A 27,888-nucleotide genomic window follows, 5' to 3' on the forward strand; every position below is an offset into this window, starting at 1 on the left:
AAATTTGTTGTTTTTATTTAATTTAGCAGCATTTTCCTATTTATTCACCTTTTAAACCTTCTCTGGACTTCCACGATTAATTTAAGACTAAAATTAGCCAGATCCGTCCAGTAGTCCTCAAGTTTTAGCGAGACTAACGAACAGCAATTCATTTTTATATACATATATAGATTAAGTATCCACTAAGGGAGTTGCGAGACATTCCCAATACAAGTGTCATAAGACAACTTACTGGGAAGCGTTAGCCACTAAATTGTATATATGCGATCTTCGAAATAAACTAAATTTAGATTATTTTTTCTACTATTTTACTATAAAATTTTAGTAGTTCTCTTGATTACACATGGAACCCATCATAAGTTTTTTTCACATATTACATACCATTACTATTACCATTGAAATGAAGGTAAATATCTATACATACTTAAATAAAATAACTAATAACAATCCCCCTGAAAACGTGATCTGGAAAGGTCTCGAACCGTCAGGTTAACTAAAATAATAATAAAAATTTAACATTACGCAAAATCGAATTTAAAAACACGGTTAAAATTACACTCGTTTTAATCCTTTAAAAAGTGTTATATTTTAATGTATAATACTCGCGTTAATCAAAGTAAATACTAAAAATAAGATTATGTTTTTTAAAGTGATAACCCTCACTTCTAGGATTAATACACAAATAAAATTTGAAAAACAAAATTCTATGAACGATGTGGGACTCGAACCCACGACCTTCGGCATTCTGTGCCGGTGCTCTAACCAACTGAGCCGGTTGAGGCCGATTGTGTTTATAAAATCTATAAAAAAATTACAATAATGGATCTAAGCACAACAGTACCTATGGACCATTAAAATACATGTGATAGACACGGACTAGAAAAAAAATAGTCCGTGGTGATAGAATATTAAATTCCGAAACAAACGTAAAGTATAAAATAAAAACGATTAGACGACAGGGGTATGAACAAGGAAGGCGGGCTATGAGCAGTGTTGTAGTTAGATTGAAACGCGGTTGAGAAATGAAGAGTTCCGCCAGTAGGTGGGCCGCGTGATCTCTCGGCGGCATCGCAATGCACATCCGGGCCGGTCGATACTAACGCGGACGTCGACTTGCGCGCTGCTGAGGCGTCCTGATCGCCCCGCTTTTATAGAGCTCCCCTCACGTCTTAAGAACCCCGCGAGGTGCCGCAAGCAGGCCTCTACTACCTCACATTGATTTAAGAGCTCCATAATAAATATTATCAAGCGCTTGTTGCGAAAATTCGTCATCCCACGCTTTAAAACTAAACATGTTCCGCAATAAGGCGAGGCGGTGTTCCGTTAATACTTTCGTGGGTGAACGTTGGCATGTAGAGTAGGTACTAACTTTAATGAACTAGTAGGAGTACGACTTTATTGAACTTGATACTTAATCTCTTCAGCTAATGAAATTTAACATAAATTCTACAGTAATGCCTACGTAAATGTTTAAGAGCATTTTTTTTAATCCTTTGTGTATTGGATAAAATATCTTAACTTTTATTTTCCTAATTTCAAACCATGTTCTACAGCCAAACATGAAGGCAATTTTATTACAACATAAATATACAATGCTCATAGCAATAGATAAATTAAATCTTATAAATGAACCAAAAATATGTACTTGGAACATTTCCGCGTATCATAGCTAAGCCGATACGTTGAACGCAATATTTGTCAGGACTTAATATGAAATTTGAATAATGGTGAGTACAATATTAGGTATATTAGTACTCTAGAAATGATTTAATAAATTATCAGTAGGTAATCCAATCACGTTTAATTATTATGGATAATCAAACAGCGAGTGTCATAAATTATTCAAACGAAGTACAGCTGAAAATTTCCAAATCATACAATTTGCAATATCCGTAATGAAAGCTATTTAATTCTATTACGACCTTAATTATACGTTTGTGTTAACATTGGGATATTATTATGAGTATATAGATTTGGAAAACAATTAATAGGCTTAAAAATATTATTGATTAAGCTTGTAGCCTATAAAAATACCACACATTAAAAATATGCGCTACCTTGAACTTTGTTATAACTTATAACTGATCTTCGTCAAAAATGGCGAGCAGCTTTCAAGTTAGCTTCTACAGGAAGGAACTTTTGTGGCTTCGTGTAGATAATCAGATTATGGGAGAAGGCGGTTATCAAGACCTCTATCTTATTTTCTTACAGTTCCCTTGAAACAACGTTGGTAATAGTAAGTTGAATCATAGTCGAGAGAGTAAAAGCCTTATAGCACATAATTTTTTCACAGGTAAGAAGATGCGGAAGGAAGTACGCAGCTTACATGGAGACATTCATTCAACAAGAGACCGTGGTTGGAGCCTGAGACTTTACACAAACTATGAACACGCCACGTGAGAGAAGCAAGGTCATAGAATAAACCCCACACAGAAGCACCTAATAATTAAATCATAAATATATATATTTTTTATTTATACGAAATAGTACTGGAAGAATCCACTTAAGTCTACTCCAACATGATGATCTGCGTTTATCAAAATTCATCGGTTCTACGAGTGAGTAAAAGTCTACTAGGCATGCCCACCACCAGATGTTGCCAACAACAAACTTGCTATACAAAAATCGGGTATCGCACATACAGAACGTATACTAGTGCCACCAATACTCATCTCATGGGCATGGTTAACGTAGAGCATAAGATCATTGTTTTAGTCAACTCAAGCTGGAAGTAGCTAGGATGCAGCGCTATGAAACGAAATTATTTTTACGCTATAGTAGCCACAAACATCTGGCACTGCTCACTCAACTGACACTTGTCAGGTATCACCAACCGCCCATTTTGCAAAGCATATCAGCTGTCACGGGAAGAAGCCATTGCTGACGTAGGTAATTCAGGAATGCACAACACGCTAGCATACTGGGCAACCAGACTGTGACATCCCGAGAGACTTCTACGATTAGGTTGGAGTTGGATTTTGGAACAGACAATTTTAATTGCAGGAAATTGGAACCTATTAATGTTAAGCCAAATATTAAAGCAACCGACATAGGCCAAATGATTGCAAAACTGAAGTGGCAGTGGGCAGGGCACATAGTTCGACGGACAGATGGCTGTTGGGGTAGTAAAGTCCTCGGATGGTGACAACGTACTAGAGCGCGGGACTTATAATCGTAGAGATCTTTAGGGGAGGCACTTATACAGCCGAGAACGTCTTCCGGATGACATGATGATGAAAATGATCAATGTTAACCCAACCTACCAGCTCCTACAAATGGTCATTGTTAACCACGGTTGTTTCTGTAACCCTACGCTTGTGATACTCCAGATCACTGTTTGTAATAAATTTTCAATACGACACTATTTATTAGTGACACACAATGTCTCCAACATATATTCTTATAATCAGTAAGTACCATATCATAGACATCAGCAATACATAATCTCTCGGGAAATTATCTCAGCAATTGGAATAGAACGAAAAATTAGTTTAGATTAAACCTGAGCGCTATCAATAGAGCGAAAAAATATTTCACGCCAGCCCATATAGTTTATAATTCGTGCCTACCATTAATATTGCTTTTTCAACATGCATAAAATTTTTCGGTAGACTTTACTCCTGAGGTGCTAAAAATAAACATTCCGTAAACTGATAGAACTCGATCCCTTCTCGTTGCATAGAGACAAAGTGTTATGTTGAGTCTTCTATCACTACATTTTTTCCACGCGCAGTGTTCCGAAGACTAATTAGACCGATTTTTTCCGACTTTTCCAATGTTTCCGATTTTTTCGAAGGTTTCCAGTTGGCGACAGGAATCGGAAACCTTCGCCACTATACTAATTAAACTGTATTTGTAATTCACAACAAATCTGTACTGAATAATGATCTCTACAACGGATGAGCAAATGTGTAGGGTGAAATTCCATAGTCCATGTTTAAGTACAGCCAAGTTAAGACCTTAACTTGGTACGTAAGCACATATATATACGTAATTATATTAAAGTATATTTAATTACCTACTTACGCACAGTTTATAGCAAATATTTAAATGTAAATTAAGCTTTTTAATTCAATGTAATGTGTATTATATTTTAAAGTTACACATTAGTTTAAGTAACCAAAACGAGTACTGCGGTTAATTTATACAGTTTGCTTAATTAGCGTTCCCCTGGAGCGAATGAACATAATAAGTAGGTACGTTAAAATGTTCATTCATAAATTGAATGTCCCGCTAGTGAAAGCCTTTACAATTTTCCGAGCTTCTATGCTTGACCCGAATAAAGGATAAGTGATGTAAAAATGAGGTTATACTTTTCCAGTGTCATAACTTCAAGAAATTCTTGCTAATTATTGTGTAGTAAACATTTGTAGAAATGCTTTTATATAAACATTTAAGGAAATATGTCGATGACGTCAGTACTGATTCTCCGCATCTCTTAACACAGTTAAGTTTGTTAGCCACCTAATTTTTTTATGACAGTAAGGGACGAGATGAGCGGGTCGTTCAACTGATGATGATTGACACGCCCTGCCCATTACAGTGCAGTGCCGCTCAGGACTCTTGAAAAACCCAAAAAATTTTGGGCGGCACTGCAATTGCGCTCGTCATAAAGGCTTCTCAAAATTGATTCCATTAGAATTCTTTTTGATGTAATTTCTAATATAAGTACTACATACTACTACCGCTTCGGAAACAAATGGCGCTCTGAGAGAGAAGAAGCGGCGCAAGTAACTTTCCCAGCATTCGTTTTTTGCGCTCTTTTCAATAAAAATATACAATATTGTACAGTAATTTCTATCGCTACGTCACCTTGAGACATAAGATGTTAAGTCTCATTTGCCCAGATATTTCACTATCTACGGCGCCCTTTAGACCAAAACACAATAATGCTTACACATTACTGTTTCACGGCAGAAATAAACGCCGTTGTGGTACCCATAATCTAGCCGACACCCTGTCCCAAGGTGCCTCCCCCTGGTGAAATAATGCCATTAGGGTCAAAAAATTGGTGCCCGTTGGGTAAATATAATACGTGTTTCTCTGTCTCAGTTGGTGTAACGAGTGTCATAGTGACATAACACTGTCTTGTCAATTTAACATGAAAAATTAACAAAATAAAACCACTGGTATTCGATGTTTGAATACCTTTAAGTAAACTGCGATGAAGATTTTTCATTATCGTTTGCAAAGAAAACGCAGACAATTGCTTGCCGTTAGCAATCGACAGTTTGTATACGATACTTTCGATTAGTGATTTTTGAAGTATCTGATTTCAAATCTGTTTTTCAATTTGTTTAAGTATAGAATAACCGCCTAGCTTTTCGTCAAGATCAGACCAGAGATTTTTATTGGACCGCGTGGAAGAACCAAAACGAAAGTCAAATAATAATTTCTACGGTGCCTTGAAGCTACAAAATGTGCATCTCTTAAATCAAAACCAATCAAGAGAAACAGCCATTCAAGTCTTGCTACTAACGCACACTGCAATATTTTAGCGTGTAACTTATTATCTGCGTGCTAAATACAAGTCGACGATCAGAACAAAATTTACCGAAGTAATGTAAACTAGATATATATTGTAAGCTTTACTTTTGAATAAAGAACAAAAAAATCGTAATTTCGTATGCCTTAGTCGACTGGAGGCGACTTTCTCGAACGAATGTTACAATGTCGAGCGTGATACCAAGTCTCATATTATACCCAAACAAAATGCACAGGGCGCCTTAGCAAGATTCACTTCAAAGTCCATTATATGATGAAGTGTGAAGCCAAAAGTTTAAGCCTACAAACAATGTTGATGACAAAGACTACAACGTTTGATATAAAGCCTTTGTATTAGTTTTTTCATTAGTGAAGTACACAGGAACTGAACGACCTTACTTTGCTCGGTCGAATAATTTAGTTTAACACGTTTTCCCAGAGATGACTAGTTATATAGATTTTCGCTCCTAAATGTCCCCGTCTAGAAAATTTGATAAAAAATCGGAACACCGACATACGACGTACTTGTAATATTCCATCAAATTTCAATCAATTCTTGCATAAAAGAAGTAAAAGAAACCTATAAAATGCAATGTAGTGACGCTACAATTAATTTAATTTTCCTCGATGGATCCATGTTACATTGTGTGTTTATGAGCTCGTAGCAGGCTCAAACACACCTGTTGTGTACGCCAAGTCTAGTGGAACTATGTGTATTCGCACTTACCTCATATTCTGTATGTGTTTAATAAACTGAGGCTCAACAGCGATACGAACATTGATATTAGGTTTCAGCACGTTGGTATCCATTCCTACTCTGTGGTTTGAGGCTTAGGCTTAAGGTTCGACTAGTTGGGATTAATGCAAGATTTGTAGCTATGAACTAATGATGTAAATGTGTAATGGAGAATAGACTCTGTGTTATTTACAAACGCGAAGTTAAATTATGCCAAATTTAAAGCTTTTTGTCTTTATCTAACCTTTATCACTATAAAATTACATGACAAACTTGGAGTAACCAGTGGAAAGCTCCCTTGCACAGGAAGCCGGCTGGATTATGGGTACCACAACGACGTCTATTTCTGCCAATCCTTCAAGATTGACCTAATGCGAAGCTCACCCATAAAATAGTAATGGTAACTGTTTTGCGGTCACTTGATGGTGTAATTCAGTACAGTTTCTTTAGATCTGGTCAAACAATAACACCAGACGTCTATTGTACTGAACGTCTATTGTATGATGGCGAAACTCTCAGAGACAGGACTCGTCCACTGATTTTCAACCTTATTGTAAATAAATGTCCATTTGTAGCAGTTGTCATACGACATCACTTCGTACATAATATACGAAAATTAGCTACACTGATCTGCAAAACTAAGTATAACACAATTAATTTTTTTAAAAGCTGTAAGAGTTACAGATATATAATTAAAAACGTACTATATTGTATCAGCTTTCTTTGAAACTATAGTAAACAGTACATTTGTATCATTTTTAACCTAAAAAAATAAAGATAAAAGAATAAAAAAATCTCAACATTTATTAGTACCGACATAATATTTCATTTTTAATAATTGTTGCCGTTGCAATGTCGAGCGGGTTTGGCATACAGAACACGAGGATTCGAAGCCGATGTTGGGGAATATTCTGCCATTCTTCTATCTGCGCCTGTTTTAGTGCCCTGAAGGAGGTGCTCTGCTTGCTTCTAACTAGCCTCGCAGTACTTATACTCCATCAGTTTGAGATCAGGACTTGGATGGCTCAGATGGCCAAACCATCACGGTGGTACCATCCTACTGAATATATCCTAGCACGACCTGAGCCGTGTGTGGCCTGGTATTATCATCAGCATAATTAAATTCGTAGCAACTATCTGAAAGGATATATTATATATATTAAATATATCATGTATTACGACTGACTGACACCAATTCTACGATTTAAAAAAATCTGTCTGTGAGTCCTTCTATAACTCGAGAAGGATTTGCACGGTCTTGATAAAAATTGGTGTGTAGTTAGACCATATGACTGGCTACTCGATAGTCTAGAGCCTAGACGATTTCTATTTTGAAATATAGTGAACAGTCAAATTGAGTGGACATTATAGAGGTACACTAGCAAAGGTTGCGGCTTCCGCTAAGCGGGTCACTGTCGAATATACAACGTGCTTAATCAACTAACAACAAACAAGGGATGAACAAGCTGTGTTTTATATTAAATTAATATGCCGAGATAGATTTAAGTCAACGCTAAACGGCTGAGCTAATTAAATTTAAATTAGTAATATATCTACTTTTTTTAAATGAATTGGGCACGGGAAAGGGCTCTGGTGTGGGATACAACATGCGTCGTCGGTTTCTTCTCATGTCCAAGTAACGACAGTTGGTCCTGGGGCTGCTGCTGACAGCAAACGTCGCAAATATGTTGGACTCAGTGAGTCATACATCTTTGTGCAGTTTGGTGTCGAGACACTTGGCCCGTGGGGCCCAGAGGCGTGGAGAATGTACAGAGTACTGTCTATCTACGCTACCTCATTGGGGCTACTGGAAACCCAAGCGCTGGCAGCTATTTCGGTAAACGGATCAGCCTGCCTGTCCAACGCGCAAATGCTCCCAGTATTCTTTAAAATACTTCCAAGTATCGATAGTTCTAATTTAAAGTCATCATAGTATTGTAAATATAGTTATAAGCTAAGTTTTAAATAGTTAAATTAAAATAAAGTTTGGAAAATCAAGAAGTGCCCGCCTCATAATCCAATTTTCCACAATAAAATTGATTATTTGAAAAAATACGCTATTGCACTCGTTCTTATATGCCAAAGCTCTTGTTTTCCCTGAAGCCCTCGCGTCCTGGGTCTTCCGCGTAGGCCCTCACGGGTCTCAGGGTAATTGTTCGAGGCGACGGCGTCTTTCAGTAATTTCATTGCCACCTGCAACTACGGACGGGGCTCTGGGTGGAACCGGTTGGTCCGTGGTGTCGTATCCGGTGATATCCTGCTGCAATGCGATCGAGCCCGCGTAGTGTCGCGAGCGATCTGCGGATTGCGCGGTGGTAGGTCCGTGGATGGCTTGCGCCCGCTGCTCAGTGAGGTAGAGCCCGCCAGTAGGGTACCGGTAGGCGCCCATCAGCCAGTGGCGAGGAAGCAGTCAGGAAGGAGATCAGGTGCGGAGCGTCAGCAACTGCTGCGCTCGGAGCGAATTGCGGCCCGTCTCGCTTGTCAGCGCGAACCAGGTAGGGTAACTTATCTGTTTTTATACGCGTATAGATATCGAGTTAAAATAGCAAAATTGACGCTGTAAAAAAACAAAGATCGAAATTAACCTAAGAAAAAGACTAGAAGTGATAATCATGACAACTGAATATTTTACACATCTCATATGAATCACAACCTATATAAGACCATGTGTTGTTACCTGTTTACTATATGTTGACCTATATTCATGAAATACGACGAGTTGCAAGGTCTCCACAACTAAAGGAAAATTTCGTTGTTTGTGGATATTTCAAGTTTGCTGGAATGCGAACGCAAGGTCCTTTAACACCAAGGTATAATAATGTTATGATGTCGAATTCTACAATATTTTAATATAAAACAAAACGCTGTTTAACGGGCGTTTTCAATAACCTATCTATCCTTAGTTTAACTTACTATAGGTAGTTTACAAATATTACATATCTCTATCTATCCTTTTAAGCTTAGGTACTTACATTTCAATAACCTATCGACATAAAGCATTGGCTATAGCTATATTAGACATAACTATGGATAGATAAGATCTTGTCATTAAACGTTGACAGCAATGTATCCGTAACTAGAGATACGTTATTGAAAACGGCCGTTAATGAATATTGACACAATAATTCCAAATGTCGAACAATGTGAACTAGAATATTCGGTAAGATCTTTCATTTGTTGTCATTGCATGATTTCGCATCGAGACTATGAACCTTTCTTACTTTTTATTCAAGAGGAGGACAAACGTTCCTCTGATGCTAAGTGATCACCACCGCTCACACTCTATTGCAACACCGAGGAATCACAGGAGAGTTTCCGCGTGCCGGGCTTTTAGAAAGGTATACGCGCTTTTTGCAGGTACCCATGTAGTATCGTCCTGTATAAACCGCAAAAGGAAGCTCATTCCACAGCTTGAATTATTAAAATTTAAGCTTGTTTAGAATATAAATGTATATCCACAGCTAGTTTTTTATAAATAATAGCAGATAATTAGGGTGAGTCAAAGGGGTAAGTATAATAATTTACAATTAGTTTAAATTAGATATAGTGTGATTAAAAAAAATTGTTTCGTTATAAAAAGCGTGCGGTGCTATATGATATTTTCAAAATGACTTTATTTTTTTTAATCTAACGCTTTATTAGAATATAATACTTCACTTTTGTAAATCACATAATTCCTAATTTAAACTTAAACTTAAATTCTTTATTGATTTTCTATTAAAGTGTCTTTTTGAACTATTATTTAATTACTTTTTTAGTCTTAAAACGTCGTAATTGCGTTTAATCGACTTTACGACTTTTTGATGTGCAGAATAAAGACACTGCCGAAGATTCTGGTAAGGATAATGGGATATATTATTTAAATTGAGTATTTTTTCTTAATGAGTGAACTAGCTTGAGATGATTATTGTAATGTTCGTATTCAATTAAAATAACATTTTCTAGTTAATTAAGTTTTTATTTTACCAAATATGTTTGATAACTAGCTGACCCAGCAAACGTTGTATTGCCGATATTAAAATCGCGATACAAAAGTAACTGTTGATCGTAGATGAGTTAAAATTTGAAGTTATATGTATTTTTAATGCTGACTCATAATCAAACAAATTTAAAAAAAAGTGTCAAAAAAATTAAAAAAACATCGTGTATGAAAAATAGATGTTGTCCAATTCTCAGATCTACCCAATATGCACTCAAAATTTCATGAGAATAGGTAAATTAATCCGTCTGTACAATACACTACGTACAAACACACACATATACTTACATAGCTAAGTGGGGCTTACTTTTTAAATTATTATATTATCATTTACCATCGGTCCTCGATGAGTATACGAAGTTTCATTTCGAACCGACGTTCTAAAGTGGGTGTAAATTACGTTCAAAGATTCCATTTATCTTGAGTGCGGTCGTTCTCAAGGTGTAGTATCATTATGAAAGTCGTTTTTGTTATAAGTAACCTTTTGCCACATAAACGTTTTTAACAATTCTTTTGAATTTTGAACGACTTTTGAATATAATATGTTCAATAATGTAAAACATTTTTTCGGGATCGTGTTGTAAAATCATTTACGTCGCCCAACAAAAGGCTTACTTACTCAACTTAACCGAGTATTAGGCACTATAAGTTTTTGTTAGATTCTAGTGTAAATATTAGGATATCACAGATTCTAAAAAAATCGCTAGTACAAATAATATTATCAAAAAATATACATTCAAAGGAAAATATTTTTTTTTTCTATATTATCAGGAATATGAAAACTAAGTGTGCATCATTGGATTTTTGAAAAATTAGTATTGCTAGTGCAGATTCGATCAGTTTATTTAAAATAAAGAACCACCTGTATTATTACACCACGCTTTTTATAAAATCCCGTAATATTTTTGTTTACGTTAGCAACTTTTCAACTATACGTTCACATATATAGTGTTCAGGCGGCGTAGGTATCCTGTGTTGAAAATTCATAGTTGGATCGTGGCAAAATGTTTTAAGCTGCGTTCAGCCACTTTAATTATTAGTTATATCTTCTCTTGCATAGCTGAGATTTTAACCACCCATGCCGACCTATAAAATCCATTGTACACACATGAAAAATAATAGGTATAATTAACCATAAATAAATAATATTCGAGTAAATAAAGTTCTAAATTGAGTTCATAATTTCAAGTATTATATACATGACAGGATTCATCCTTTTAATGAATATATAATTAATAAAATTTCCTCAACAGAAAAAGATGACTAGGTGCTTTGAAAGTTTAAATTTAATTAAACTTCTACAAAGAACTACCCACCGAATATCAGAGATATTTATGAATACTTTCTTGTCAAGCTTTCGAGTAAATTGATTTCATTACTTGGAATATTAATTAGATACTTGAACGGATTCATCTTTTAATCTATATACAATGTAAGAGATTTCCACCTACATACGGACTCATCACGATATCTCTGGAACCGTAAGGCGTAGAGACTTGAAATTTGGTAATAATATTACTTTCGCCGAGTAGAGGTGAGCTAAGAAAGACTTTTAGGTAATTCCTACCGCAAGTTTTTTTTTTTGACGTGAAAAGTGAAAACGTGTAATTGAAAAAAAATAGGAAAAGCCAATTGAAATAAGTAAATAATTAAATAAATAATAAATAAATACTTATAAGCGAATAGGAATGCGTTAATAGGAAAAGATGAATAGAAATCTCTCAAGTGTAAATTTAATTAAACTTGTACAATGAGCTACAACAGAGTATGAGATATGTATTACTTTAAGACTGTGCGTTACGTAGCCGAAGTCGTGATACGGTGGCATTTTTATTTATGTGTATGCGAGGCGAATGCCTACGTTATGGAAAATCAAAAACTAGCCGCACATGGACATTCTCATTATTTTTATGACAATAAGGGACGAGACTAGCAGGATATTCAGCTTATAGTGATTGATACGCCCTGCCCATTACAATGCAGTGCCGCTCAGGATTCTTGAAATCCCCAAAAACTCTGAGCGGCACTATAACTGCACTCGTCACCTTGAGAGATTCATTAAGATGTTAAGTCTCATTTTCCCAGTAATTTCAGACTGAAACACAGCAATGTTTTAATGCTTCAGGGCAGAAATAGGCGCCGTTGTGGTACCCATAATCTAGCCGGCATCCAAAGGAGCCGCCCAATGGAGGTCATCAGTATCAGGAGTCAAGAGATGCGTTGCAGATCTATAAGGTGTGAGTTTGCTCTAATCTTGAAGATCCCTAAGTGATGCCGGTTTTTACTATACTCTTGCCCATTTGCCCCCTCCTTTAAATAAAAAATATATAATGTCATAGTACGTGTATACTTTTAATATGGTCCTTTGGTAAGTACGTTTGTTCCCCAACAGATCTACAAGTCCATATAGGACTAGGACTAGTCTATTATTCTCATGACTAAGAACAATACGTCATGCGTGGATGATTATACACTGGCCTTCAAAAGTAAGTATCACACTTTTAAAATTGGGATAACGTTTTAAGTTCACAAGATATATTTTCGAAATAAAAAGGACTCCAAAGAGAATTTAATTTTGTACATAAAAACTTTATAGTCGGTAACCTTCTTTTAAGAATTGGCTAAAAAAAACTTCAAAAACAAAACCATTCCTTTTTCAAAGTGGACGTTTCCGAATTACAATTTTACCATTCATATTTTTCTTTTTGTTTTAAATTTTTTTCAAGATCGATGGGTCTTGTTTTACAAATTTATGCTAAAAAGCACATAACCTTTATTTATCATGCCTCTTTCAGTTGAAGAATGTGCTAGGATCATGGCTTTTCTGGAACTAGGCATCAGTATGCGTCGAACTGCAAGAATGGTGGGTGTGACGGTACGAATGGTCCAGAAGGTAAAGCGAAGGTACGAAGAGACTGGACACCATCTGAGGAGACCTTGTAATGGCAGACCCAGGTGAACCAGTGCCCGAGAAGATCGTTATATTATTTCCACTGTGTTAAGAAATCGCCACCAAAATGCAGTTGAAGTCTAGCAACAGCTACTTCAGACCCGGAGGGACTACATTAGTGACAGTACAGTGAGAGAAGACTTGCTGAAGCAAATTTGAAACCCCGAAGACCAGCGAGTGGCCCAAAACTCGAGAGACAGCATCGAGTAGCGAGACTGCGATACGCCCGTGAACACATGCAGTGGGATGAAGAAGAATGGTCAAGAATTTTGTTTGCAGATGAGTCTCGATTCTCCCTTTACACTTATGATGGAAGGCGAAGTGTTTACAGGCGACCTGGTGAGCGATAACTTCAAGCCTGCATCTCAGAAAGAGTCCAATACGGTGGAGGCAGTGTACATGTATGGGCTGGCATATCTTCAGAGCTAGTAGCCATAGAAAATGGCACTCTCACTGGGCAAAGATATGCTCAAGAGATTCTCAATGAGTATGCAGGGCCGTATTTAGCAAATATGGGTGATGGATCGATGCTGATGCATGATAATGCCCGGCCACACACGGCTCATATCGTACAAGAGTATATTCAGGAGGTCCGTATCAGCGTGATGGCTTGGCCATCAAGAAGTCCTGATCTCAACCCGATTGAACACGCCTGGGATGAGCTTGGGAGGCTAGTCAGAAATCGCAGACCACCATCTACTACCCTCAGGGCACTAAAGCAGGCCCTGGTAGAAGAATGGGAGAATATTCCCTAACATCGGCTCCGAAACCTAGTGTTCAGTATGCCAAACCAGCTCGAAGCTGTAATCAGATCTCGAGGAGGCAATACCAGTTATTAAAAATTAAATAACATGTAATACATTTTAGTTGAATTTTTTTACACTAAACTAATAATGTCTATTTTCATTGTTTTATCTTTTTTAAGTTAAAAATGTTACTAATGTATAATTTTAAGAATTAAAAAAATTTCTAAGAATTAAAGCCTATAAAATTTGCAACAAAAATGTTTTTAATCTTAAATCTCTACCTTCTATAGTTAAGAAAAAAATTTAATTTGAAAAGTGTGATACTTACTTTTGCAGGCCAGTGTAGTTTTATTAGTATCTTCATGGTCCAGACAGGCGCAGTGTTTAGGATTGAATAGAACCCCTATTTTAGAGTCTACTGTTGAGCTTTCATAATTTACCAGTGGGAGGCTCCTTTGCACAGGATACCGACTAGATTATGGGTACCACAACGGCGCCTATTTCTGCCGTGAAGCAGTAATATGTGTGAGCATTATTGTGTTTCGGTCTGAAATGAGGTTTAACATCTTATGTCTCAAGGTGACGCACGCAATTGTAGTGCCATTTAGAATTATTGGGTTTTTCAACAATCCTGAGCGGCACTGCTTTGTAATGGGTAGGGCGTATCAATTACCATCAGCTGAATGTTCTGCTCGTCTCGTGCCTTACTGTCATAAAAAAAATATGATTGACTATCGTTAACTTAGGTTAGGTCAGTCCCTTTTCGGTTCTAGCTACTAAGTGAAAGACTCAAATGAATTCTCGAATGATTTCCAGCCCTATATCATGGCGAAATTAGTAGAGTTCACCTTACATTTCAGCAATAAGTGTCTGGCTATTCCTATTATACGTAATGTCAGATATTTCACTTGCTTTCTTCCCATCTTACTCTTTGACCAACGAGTGTCGCTTTTATATAGAAAACATGGCTAATTAAGGATCAATGAACATTTTATGAATTAGGTACCTAATCTATTTTAAAAATCCATGATCGCCGTTGTTGAAAAGAGGCTTATCTAATGTTGTAAGATAAACAAATGCAATTGCCATAAAGCTTGAAATTGGAAGGTCTCAAGATCCTGAAATTTCCAGGAATATTGAGTGGTACTGAGTTATATTGGGCAAGGCGTATTACTTTCTATCGGCACCTATCGTACGTAGTAATCAAATCAAAATCTTTTAATTATTTCAGTTAAAAAAAAACACTTTTGAATGATACATAAAATTATACATAATATAACTATTTACCATGTCTATTTACACAATCTATGCAAGTAGATACTTAAAAAATCCTGTAACAATTCGGCTTCCTTGTAAATATCATAATAGTGATAAACAAACCTCAAATGGATTTTGGTACACCAACATTGTGTAGATTTGTGCACCATTGTTAATATGACGGTACAAAATAAATCAATCAATTGTTTTAACATATGTAAACAAGATATTCTTGTACATACATATTACTTAAACAGTATGACTGGTCAGACTGTGGGTCAGACACTAATGATATTTCATTAAATATTCAAATATTTTTATTCAAAATAGGATTTAAAATCATTTATTGGACGTAAAAAAATCCACCGTTCAAAATAGTACGTATTACGTAGTATATACTATTTACATCCTCATTGATAGTTTGCCTCAGACCTGAGATATCTTCCCAAGAAACTCAGCGGGGTTTTTTTTTAATTTTTGTACAATATATGTAATACCGTACAATAAGCATTTATAAATAAATAGGCTTAGATTCAATGATGTTCTATACATATGACAGATATATATTCAGACTGCGAATGATATGTATCATTGGCAGTCTGATAACGGAACGGCAAAAGTGTGCTTAAAGAAAATGTAAGCATTCTTTTCTCCTTAGTCGTGTGTCAACTGTGTGTCAATCAACAAGCCTATGTCAAAGAAAAGATGGTGTCTATATCAAGATATCATCGGTAAGGTTATTTTATTTATATAATTTTGATATGCAAAAAGCGTAAGTAATTTAGTAAACAGAATATTTTTTCATTAAATATGGTACAATATAATTGACAAGTCCCCACACAAGACCCGTTTGTCAGAATGGGACAGATGAAAGGACACAGTCAGAAATGAAATCAATAGAGTCGCTCTTTTTAACCGACTACAAAAAAGGAGGAGGTTCTCATTTCGTCGGTATGTTTTTTTAAATAATTGTTACCTCAGAATTTTCGACTAGGTGAACCGATTTCCATAATTCTTTTTTCATTTGAAAGCTGGTGCTTCCCGGGTCCCATTGCAATTTGGTCTAGATCTGCCAATGGCAACCATGAGAAAACCATACAAGTCTTAAATTTGCTATACCTAAGTATGTGCGCAACTTTACGAATAACCCATTATTGCGCCAGCCGATTTCAATATTCCTTTTTTTATTGGAAAGAATATACTTTAAAAGTACACTGGCCTTCAAAAGTAAGTATCACACTTTTAAAATTGTGATAACGTTTTAAGTTCACAAGATATACTTTTGAAATAAAAAGGACTCCAAAGATAATTTAATTTTGTACATAAAAACTTTATAGTCGGTAACCTTCTTTTAAGAATTGGCTGAAAAAAAACTTCAAAAACAAAACCATTACTTTTTCAAAGTGGTCGTTTCAGAAATACAATTTTTCCATTCACACTCACACAATTTTCTTTCTGTTTTAAATTTTTTTCAAGATCGATGGGTCTTGTTTTAAAATTTACGCTAAAAAGCACATAACATTTATTTATCATGCCTCTTTCAGTTGAAGAATGTGCTAGGATCATGGCTTTTCTGGAACTAGGCATCAGTATGCGTCGCACTGCAAGAATGGTGGGTGTGATGGTACGAACGGTCCAGAAGGTAAAGCGAAGGTACGAAGAGACTGGACACCATCTGAGGAGACCTTGTAATGGCAGCCCCAGGTGTACCAGAGCCTGAGAAGATCGTTATATTATTTCCACTATGTTAAGAAATCGCCACCAAAATGCAGTTGCAGTCCAGCAACAGCTACTTCAGACCCGGAGGGACTACATTAGTGACAGTACAGTGAGAAGAAGACTTGCTGAAGCAAATTTGAAACCCGGAAGACCAGCGAGTGGCCCAAAACTCGAGAGACAACATCGAGTAGCGAGACTGCGATACGCCCGTGAACACATGCAGTGGGATGAAGAAGAATTGTCAAGAATTTTGTTTGCAGATGAGTCTCGACTCTCCCTTTACACTTCTAATGGAAGGCGAAGTGTTTACAGGCGACCTGGTGAGCGATACCTTCAAGCCTACATCTCAGAAAGAGTCCAATACGGTGGAGGCAGTGTACATGTTTGGGCTGGCATTTCTTCAGAAGGTCGCACAGAGCTAGTAGCCATAGAAAATGGCACCCTCACTGGGCAAAGATATGCTCAAGAGATTCTCAATGAGTATGCAGGGCCATATTTATCAAATATGGGTGATGGATCGATGCTAATGCATTATAATGCCCGGCCACACACGGCTCATATCGTACAAGAGTATATTCAGGAGGTCGATATCAGCGTGATGGCTTGGCCATCAAGAAGTCCTGATCTCAACCCGATTGAACACGCCTGGTATGAGCTTGGGAGGCTAGTCAGAAATCGCACACCACCACCTACTACCCTCAGGGCACTAAAGCAGGCCCTGGTAGAAGAATGGGAGAATATTCCCCAACATTGGCTCCGAAACCTAGTGTTCAGTATGCCAAACGGGCTCGAAGCTGTAATCAGAGCTCGAGGAGGCAATACCAGTTATTAAAAATTAAATAACATGTAATACATTTTAGTTGATTTTTTTTACACTAAACTAAAAATGTCTATTTTCATTGTTTTATCTTTTTTAAGTTAAAAATGTTACTAATGTATAATTTTAATTTCTAAGAATTAAAGCCTATAAAATTTGCAACAAAACGTTTTTAATCTTAAATCTCTACCTTCTATAGTTAAGAAGAAAAAAAAATTTGAAAAGTGTGATACTTACTTTTGCAGGCCAGTGTAGTTTGGTGATAGTTTGGTAAGGTTCTGCTTATGGGATCCATAATTAAGTAACTGAAGTCTTCAATTCTTAGGAGCAAATTAGCGATACTAGGCTGAATCTTTTTTATGCTATCCGGATATTTGAGTAACCTACCGTAACGTCGTTATGGTCAAGTAATTGTCGTAGTCAAATATGATGATGATCAATGGACACCTTAACGACTTACAGTAAGGGTGTGGTTTCTAACGGTCTGGAATAAAATTGCAATGCGCTAACATTGCTGCTTTGCAAAATTTTGTAGGTCTACCCAAATTTAGACAAATTATTAGTAAATGTAGTTCAGATTCACAAAAAATCTAAAAAAAAACTATTAAACAACCGAGTTAAAAATACCATTCCAAAGCAATAGGTACAATATGCACTAAAAACTATAAAAATAATGACTTACGTATTGTTATACAATCTAATGAATAAATCTAATTCTAGTAACGATTATTGTTATTTTTGGAGTCGGTTGTTTTTTTTTGTAAAAATTTTTTTTCAAAGACCTAGTAAACAATGATTAGCAATAATGTATTTTGTGTAATGTGAACGGCTTACAAGAACGTGAACACTTACATACTAGTGCTATTTACATGCTATCACGGGAGTATGGTTACCAAGTAATAATTGATACTTATGTACCTACATCGCAAATATTTGAAAGCTAATATTTTTCAGCTTTCCCGTACACGGGATAAAAAGAAGAATTGGAGCCAGTTGGTAGCAAGAGAGAGATGAAAAGAAATTTACCAACCAGATTTCAGATATTTGTATTTAACCACATTTTAAATTTGACAAAAGCTGTCATACAAATATTAGGTCCTTACATATGAAATTGGCATTTGTATGGGAGGAACAAAAAGGCGAATATTTTTAAATATAATATATTTAATTAATCAAAGTATGAACCATTGTTTTCTATGCACTTTTGCCGTCTCATAGGTAGTTCATTGATCCCTTTACTAAAAAAACCAGTCGGACGGGAATCAATAAAATCTGTGAAGGCGATTTGGACTGCCCCATCAGAGTTAAATTATTTCCCTTGCAAGAAGTTGTCCAAATTTCGAAAAAAATGGTAATCTGTTGGAGCAAGATCCGGGGAGTACGGAGGATGTCTTAGACATTCCAATTGAAGCTCTTCTAATTTGGTAGCCGTCTGTTGTGCAGTGTGTGGTCTAGCGTTGTCGTGAAGTAGCAGTGGCGTGGAGCGATTGACCAGCCTAGGTTGTTTAGCCGCTAGCTTTTCCATCATGGTTTGCAATTGCTGACAATAGACATCAGCCGTAATAGTCTGGCCAGATTTGAGAAAACTGCAATGAACAATACCGGCACTAGTCCACCAAACGCTAACAAGTAACTTTTTTGGAGCTAATTTTCGCTTGGGGCAGGATTTGGTTGGCTGGCTGGCCAGGATCCAACCATTGCGCTGAGCGCTTCCGATTATCGTAAAGAATCCATTTTTCATCACAGGTAATGATTCGGTTTAAAATACCTTCACTATTGTGCCGGTTCAGTAATGTAACGCAGCAGTCGACGCGCGTTTGCCGGTTTGCTTCTGTCAATTCGTGAGGTACCCACCTTTCAAGCTTTTTAATCTTCCCAATTTGCTTCAAGTGAATTAAAACAGTTTTATCACTAACACCGCAGCCTGCAGCTAACTCGGACGTTGTTTGCGATGGATCCGCTTCACAATAGCCTTCAATACTTCATTATCAACTTGGGTCTCAGGCCGTCCACGGGGCTTGTTCTGCAGGTCGAAATCTCCAGAACGAAAACGTTGGAACCAAAAACGAACTGTGTTTTCTTTTGCAACATGACCGCCATACACATCATTCACCCTTCGAGTCGTTTCCGCAGCACTAGTGCCACGGCGGAACTCGTACTCGTAAATAATGCGATACTTTAAGTTTTCCATTTTGTAAAATGAGTGACGCAAACAGAAAAAAACAGAAGAAAAAAAACAAATGAATGACGGCTATCGAAGCACAAATACATGAGTAAATAGCTGTACAAATTTGAATTTGGAATTCCTTACCAAAGAGGAGAACATCGTGATTAAAGTGGCCAGTACGAAATACGCGAAATTTCATATGTAAGGACCTAATATATGTTGATGGAAAAGATATTTAAGTCAAAACGGCAAATTTTATTTAATTCAAGAAACTTAACATTTAAATAACCAGTTTAACTAATCATTTTATGTAAATAAAATATTATATTTGAGTATTAGTTTCTCTCATTAAAGGTTACGTTAACTTATATTTAATAAGGGATTTGGATTTACCAAATCCCTTTAGAACGTAAAGAAGTAACAAATATAAACACAAGCCAATAAATAAACATAAAAACTTTCCCCTTTATAATATGAGTGTGATGTTTGATTAAAAACTTAAAAAACCTCCGACTGAACAGACCTTGTTCAAAAAATAGGGATACACTGACGAAGGTAAATCTTATAGCAACCCTCTTTTTCGCCTCGGTTTAAAAAAATACCTAACTGCTACTCCACTGATGTCACTGTCCAAATCGGGTTCTAAATTAAAATACACAGCTGAAACTGAAAGTGTTTACATTGCTGCCTATTGACCAATAATAATTTAAACAACTGGAGTAAACGCAGAAATGTATAGAAATAGCTGTCGAAATTTATTATGCTGTCATTTGTGGCATGTGCCAAATTTCAGCCTTTATTTTGTATGAGGTGCATTGCCTATTTGTATAGAACGTCACTGCTTAGGGTGTTCGCTCTATTTGATATCATAGAATTAGAATATTACTGGTATTAAATGTTTAAAAATTATGAAGTTTGTGTTAAAAGTTTAGAAGGCATTAAAAGCTTGTGTTTGGACACACCGTTAATAAATAAAAAAAAAAGATGAGCATGACGCTGTCAAAATTGTCAACATTGATTAAAGATTTCAATCAGTCAAACTCAAGTCATTAGTCAAACTCCATTTCGTTTACCTAGTGTATTGTTTATAATTTATTAATAGAATTAGATTAGTTGATCTAAATCTAAATTATACTTCCAGTGCACTAATTTAAAACCAATATTAATAAAATCCAATAATGGCTTGGGGATTCGTGACCTGTGGTCCAAACGAGGCACTTGTTGTATCTGGTAAGATATCAAATTATGTTTTCTCACTAATATGTATAATCAACGTACTTTATTTGGTTTTCATTATATCTGCCCGAACGCAACTTTTTTCTATTTCGTTTATTTTAAAATAAATAATAACTTCCTTATTTTATAAACTTCTAAGCTAATAATTATGCTCTGCATTATTATGTATAGCGTATGTGTATTAATGTTGTGTGCTAATTCTTGCGAATTACTAAATTAATTATTTAACACATAAATATACTATTTTCTGAAGGTGCTTTTCAGTTTCAAGACTATATTTGCTGCTGAAATAGCATAGTTATTTGTGTTCAGACTCCGAAGTAGGTAAAGTAAATAACTACTATTACAGTGCATTTCAATAAATTCTAAAATTAATTCAACAAATAATGCTACAATAATTTAAAAATAATCACAATTTTTTTAATAAAGCAGACATGGAAGGAATTTAATTATGAAATTACAAAGAAACCAGCCCTAGTATAAATGGCATTCCATACAATATACAAAATGTGAACATTTGTTCATAAAATCAAGTAATACCAATATTTTTCAAATAGCAACTTTCCTACTCGAAAAAAAGACAAAGTAGCTTGGTGAACAGACACAAGAGTAACACAGTAAACAAAAAAATTTAATACATTGCGATAAAATCTATAAAACTAACACGAGGTATCCCAGGCACACTATGCATATAATCATAATCCAGATGAGTGGAAAGCCATTGGTGAGTTCTTAATTCCATTGTCTATGAAGTGGAGAATCATACCTTCTAAATGAGTCTCCGTAACAAAAATATTTTAGTAAAATGCGGAACACCTAAGAAGAAACCATGCAATTCGCATGGAGGATAATAAGTACAGACACTTATTGTGGGAATATAAGGTGTTCCTTTAGAGAGGTTATTACTCAATTGTTCCGAGTATTTCCATTTATTTGTTCCGGCTTTATTACAAAAGTGTATACATATACCATGAGAAGAATTAGTTACAAGCAATCCATTATTTTTAGTGTTATAATAATAATTGTACTGTCACACTGTGTACAGGCTTTATGATCACTTAGATATTCAGTTGTGGAGTAGTAGGATTTACGACTGATCCATTTTTTAAATAAATATTTAAATTTATTTATAGATAATGCCTGAAAAGTGGCTGATACTTTATTATAAAAATGTATAACATTTACCCTTAAAGCTATTATGTATCTTATGAAGTCTACTAGAATTAGTTACAAGCAATCCTTTATTTCTAGTGTTATAATAATGAAAATCACTATTAAGAGCGAAAAGGTGATGATTTTTGTGAACGTATGTTAAATAATGTGATAATTTTCATAATTGTATTAACAATGAACAGTCATAATATTTATTTCATTAAATTTTTCTTTGAGAGACTGTCTATAACCATGCTGATATAAAGCACAAACAGCTCTCTTTTGGAAAGCAAATACTATATCAGTTAGTTCAATACATAAATATAAAACAATTTAGAATATATAAAGCTTATTTAAAGTGGTCTCTATTGGCTTCAATACAGTCAATTAAATGTTGAGGCCAGTTATCAATAGTACACTCTTTCCATGAGAACATTCTTCACTGCTAATCATATGCAAAAGAGAGCTGTTTGTGCTTTATATCAGCTTGGTTATAGACAGTCTCTCAAAGAAAAATTTAAACAAATAAATATTATGACCGTTCATTGTCAGTACATTTATGAAAATTTAAGATATGTTCATAAAAATTATCACCTTTTTGCTCTTAATAGTGATTTTCATTATTATAACACTAGAAATAAGGGATTACTTGTACCTAATTCTAGTAGGCTTCATAAGATACATAATAGCTTTAAGGGTAAATGTATACACTTTTATAATAAACTCCCAACCATTGTTCATTCATTATCTATAAATAAATTTAAATGTTTTATAAAAAAATGGCTCTGTCGTAAAACCTATTTCTCCACAGCTGAATATCTAAGTGATCGGATAGCCTGGGACTAGATTATGATTATTTTATAGCAATAGGAATGACTGTACAATATTCTGTATTTTTATTGAAAAGAGTGCAAAAAAGAATGCTGGGAGAGTTTCTTGCGCCGCTTCTTCTCTCTTAGAGCGCCATTTGTTTCCGAAGCAGTAGTAGTATCTAGTATATTAGAAATAACATCAAAAATACTTTTAAAGGAATCAATTTTGAGAAAATAAATGCCTATGGATTGTTTTAGTGACTCCAAATTATCATGGCTCATCTGTAAACAAAAATTTTCTGTGTTGCATACCGCTTTAGTAGATGTTCTGATTTTACCACCCTATTCTTTTTAAATTATCACTTAGGAAATGACCAGTATGTCTCTTATAGGCTGGAAGTCCTAAGTCATCTTTTAAAATATGTGATATGGTTCTGGGTTCTATCTTCATCTCCCGATATAAAATATTTTGCTTTCGGACAAGATTTCTTCAAATTCTTTCACTTACTGCTTAGACCATCTAATTATTTAGTTTATTGTTACAAAAACATCCCAAAAATGTTTTTATTAATGTGAATCTAAACATAATAAATGGATATTTATAAGTACACCAATAGATGACAAAACTCTTATGAAAACTTTAGTATTTCCATAAAATGTAAAAAAAATGTAATATTTTTGCTTTAAAAAATGTTTTCAATTAAATTAAACTGAATCTAAGTGTAATAAATATCCATTTATTGGAGATATATATCCATTTATTGGAGATATATATCCATTTATATATCTCCAATAGATGACCAAACTCTTGTGCAAACATTAGGATTTCCATAAAATGTAAAACAAATGTCATTTTTTGCTTTAAAAATATTTTTATTAATGTGAATCTAAGCGTAATAAATGGGTATTTATTAAAACTCCAATAGATGACCAAGCTCTTGTGCAAACTTTAGGATTTCCGTCAAATGTAAAATGAATGTTATTTTTTTGCAGGTTGCTGCTACTCCAAGCCTATATTGGTGCCTGGTGGTCGTGCCTTTGTATGGCCAGCCATCCAACGTGTTCAGCGTATATCTCTTAACACAATGACCTTGCAAGTTGAATCACCCACTGTATATACAATTCAGGGTGTGCCCATATCCGTCACTGGCATAGCACAGGTAATTAGCAATTTAATGCTTTACTCACGTCATTTATTAGATTGGCCCTAATTTGTGGCATACTTGTCTTCTGTTTGATTGTACAGTCAGCCATATGTATCTACATTATATTAGGTGTATTAAAATAAATCATTAGGTTACTACAATTCGAGAAATATTTTCCTCTTTAATTTTATTTTTTATTTGCATTGAAATAAAACGAAAATACCTATATACATATTTTTTTCTTTCCTTAAATGGCAGAAACTAACCTAAAAAAAATATGACAAATCAAAATATCCTTATCAATCATTCAGATTTGAAAAAAAGTCATGAAGAAATTCGTTCCTGACAAAGGTGAAAACATTTTATATTAGTAAATTATGTATGTGTTTTCACAACAAGATCTCAAGAATGTTCAAAACAAATGTATTATGATATTCAAATGGATTGTTTAAAAATGTTTGTGTGGTAAAGGTTACTATAACATAAATGACTTTCTTAATGATACTACAGATTGGTAATGGAGTGACCACCCTCAGGCTATTAAATATTAAGTTTTACTGTGCAATATTACATTGTAACAATATTTTTATGAAAAAGAAAAGATGCCTGTTGAGTTCTTAGGTCTGAGGCATACTTTTTCAATTTGGTAGTAGTTTTTGACTTTCAATATGGGATTTCATATCCTATTTTGAATAACTATAGTTGAATACGATTATTAACTTTGAATTTTTACCGTGCACATCAGGTTAAAATACAAGGTCAAAATGCAGAGATGTTAATGTCAGCGTGTGAACAGTTCCTGGGAAAAACTGAACAAGAGATACAACATATAGCGCTCGTAACTCTAGAAGGTCACCAGCGGGCTATAATGGGATCCATGACTGTTGAAGAAATATACAAAGACAGAAAAATCTTTTCAAAGAAAGTGAGTTCTGTATTAATATAATATGTATGTTATAGCAAGCCATTACAATATTTTTTCATTTGTTTTTAAATAAGCGGGGGCAAATGGGCAAGAGGCTCATGGTATGGGGAGTGGTGGGGCAACCACCTATAAACATCCGAAGGTGCCAAGAGGTGTGTTGCCTGTCTTTTTTATTTATTTATTTCTTATTAAACAAATTACATAGTATAGGTAACAAGATTATTGTACATACATAAACTCATTCGAGTTTTACCGTGTACAATAAGGTCGTTAATTACCTTAACTAAAATAATAAGCACTATTCATTATTATAGTATATTTATAGGTACTTGGTGTTCAGTATGAGAAGTTTGCTATTGATACACTGTCCAATATGTGGCAGAGTAAGCAAAACCTAACATGTCATGAGTGCTTTCCTACTCTGCACAATTTGCATTCCCACCCGGGGATGTGCATATTATATAGTAAAATAAATAATAAACCGAAATAAATATAGCACTAGTGCTAAAGTTGAATTAGTTTAATTTGGTTCCGTTATTTTATAACCATATATTTAAACTTCTATTAAGAAATCACTCATAAAAATTTTCCTTACGCTGGCGTAAGGAAAATTTAAAAAAAAAAAAAAAAGCAATCTTAGTAGTCAGATTCACAATGCCTACCTTGCTAGGAAACCAATGCACGCCACAGCTCCCACCCATATTAATTTGCCAGAACCTGCATGTGTATGTTTAGCCTTGATTCCAGAATTCACTTGCAAATCTAGAGAGGTCAAGTTTAGTAGGTCCCTCTTCTACCGCACATAAGTTAGTTAGCAATTTTGTTTTGAAATGAACTAAGTTGTAGTACTTGTTTATAAGTTTGTTTGCTATGGTATGTTTTGAAATGAACTAAGTTGTAGTACTTGTTTGTAAGTTTGTTTGCTATGGTATGTTTTGAAATGAACTAAGTTGTAGTACTTGTTTGTAAGTTTGTTTGCTATGGTACCGTGATTTCTGTAATGATTTGTTTTATCTCTTGATAAAACGAATATATGGTCTGAATAAAGAACACACATCCTCTGAGATTTTAAATGAGTGAATGTCATTTGTCCATTAATAAGTTGAATATTTTATTAAATATTTTTCAGTTGTCTTTTCTGGCACTACGCGACCGATAAGTAGCGGCACGTTTTTCGCTAGATATGTACCGACCCTCATATGGAAAGTTTGTGTGCCTATTCTTATAATTTCACCAATACCCACAACGCTCTAGTACATTTCTATTTTGCTGCGAGAAATTGGTTTGGTGGCTCTGTTCCTAACAAACGCTGCAGACGCACAAACATCTACATATTATTCCATTGATACAAATTTCAGTGTTGTATGCTTAGATAATATTGATCATACATGTCTACATAGACTGTGACAGCTGTAAAAAAGTCGAAAAAAATTGAGGTTGATAGTCAACCTTTATTTGGAGTAATGCACGCACACTTACACAAAGTGACATACAAATCGCAAGTGTATGACGCAGCTTGTTACGCACACTAAAGTAATCAACCTGCCATGTATTTCATCGGTTGTCTAGCAGCAAGAGACTATCTGGACGTATAAATTATCCAAGTTTCTATAATTAAATAAATTATATTTATCAACTCTTGTCTTATATTATCAACAATATATTTTGTAGTAGCCAATTAATATTTAAAATTATCATATAAATATTACAGGTATTTGAAGTGGCGTCGAGTGATCTGATTAATATGGGCATTACAGTAGTGTCTTACACCCTCAAAGATATACGAGATGAAGAGGTATGTAACAGTTGAATACTCTTGCAATCATTACCGTTTCATTAACAATTATAATTAATAATTTGTTGTATTAATTACTGTTTACCAGTAGGAGGCTCCTTTGCACAGGATGCCGGCTAGATTATGGGTACCACAACGGCGGCTATTTCTGCCATGAAGCAGTAATGTGTAAGCATTACTGTGTTTCGGTCTGAAGGGCGCCGTAGTTAGTGAAATTACTGGGCAAATGAGACTTAACATCTTGTCTCAAGGTGACGAGCGCAGTTGTAGTGCCGCTCAGAATTTTTGAGGTTTCAAGAATCCTGAGCGGCACTGCATTGTAATGGGCAGGGCGTATCAATTACCATCAGCTGAACGTCCTGCTCGTCTTGTCCCTTATTTTCATAAAAAAAATGTTTGAGACGGTCATTCACAGTCTCTGTTGTAAGTGATAAAATATGTATATTAAGCCATGATACATATTTCTTTTTTTTTATAATGATTTACAAAACAATATTACAGAATAAATATTTATATTAAAATAACTGCTAAATACAAATTAGCCTGCAGATCCATCAGGTCAACTTAAACCAGTTAAAAAAAACAATTTATATGACACTAATCTGTTATTATTTCTCTTTTTTTTCGAGACTTTATACAAGACTTCTGATGAACTAAATTTAAAATCATCCTGTATAGTCGAAATAAAATACAATAAGATATATTTTTTAATAATTTTATAACAGGATTTTATGTATTCTGATACGCATTTTTTTATAATAATCATCACTTGAACAGTAAAAAACTTACCCCCTTATTCATAATGGTCCGCTAACTTTAAACAGCCGCTTAGGAGTGTTTTTTCTCATTCTGACTTAGGTCAATAGAAGAAGACAGAGTGAGAATTAGCAATGCTTTAAGTTAGCAGACTATTATTAATAAGGGGGAAAGTGTTTACAGTTCATTTCACCAAACACAGCGGAGGTATA

The 27,888-nt window shown here is 34.9% G+C and overlaps 1 protein-coding gene across 3 annotated transcripts in view; it reads left to right on the plus strand.

The window, feature by feature from the left end:
• Nucleotides 1–27,888, plus strand: part of LOC126978358 (flotillin-1) — a 96,352-nt gene that overhangs the window by 48,527 nt on the left and 19,937 nt on the right. For 2 of the 3 annotated variants that reach the window (XM_050827112.1, XM_050827113.1), the window contains exons 1-4: nucleotides 20,902–21,085; nucleotides 24,049–24,215; nucleotides 24,946–25,125; nucleotides 26,837–26,920. In XM_050827112.1, coding sequence (XP_050683069.1) covers nucleotides 21,034–21,085; nucleotides 24,049–24,215; nucleotides 24,946–25,125; nucleotides 26,837–26,920 — 483 coding nt within the window. In that variant the 5' untranslated portion in view covers nucleotides 20,902–21,033. Of the gene's footprint in view, nucleotides 1–20,901; nucleotides 21,086–24,048; nucleotides 24,216–24,945; nucleotides 25,126–26,836; nucleotides 26,921–27,888 lie in introns of those variants that run through there. The other variant, XM_050827114.1, reaches the window with a different exon arrangement.

Source organism: Leptidea sinapis, chromosome Z (genome assembly GCF_905404315.1).
Source record: "Leptidea sinapis chromosome Z, ilLepSina1.1, whole genome shotgun sequence".
Taxonomy (NCBI): Eukaryota; Metazoa; Arthropoda; class Insecta; order Lepidoptera; family Pieridae; genus Leptidea; species Leptidea sinapis.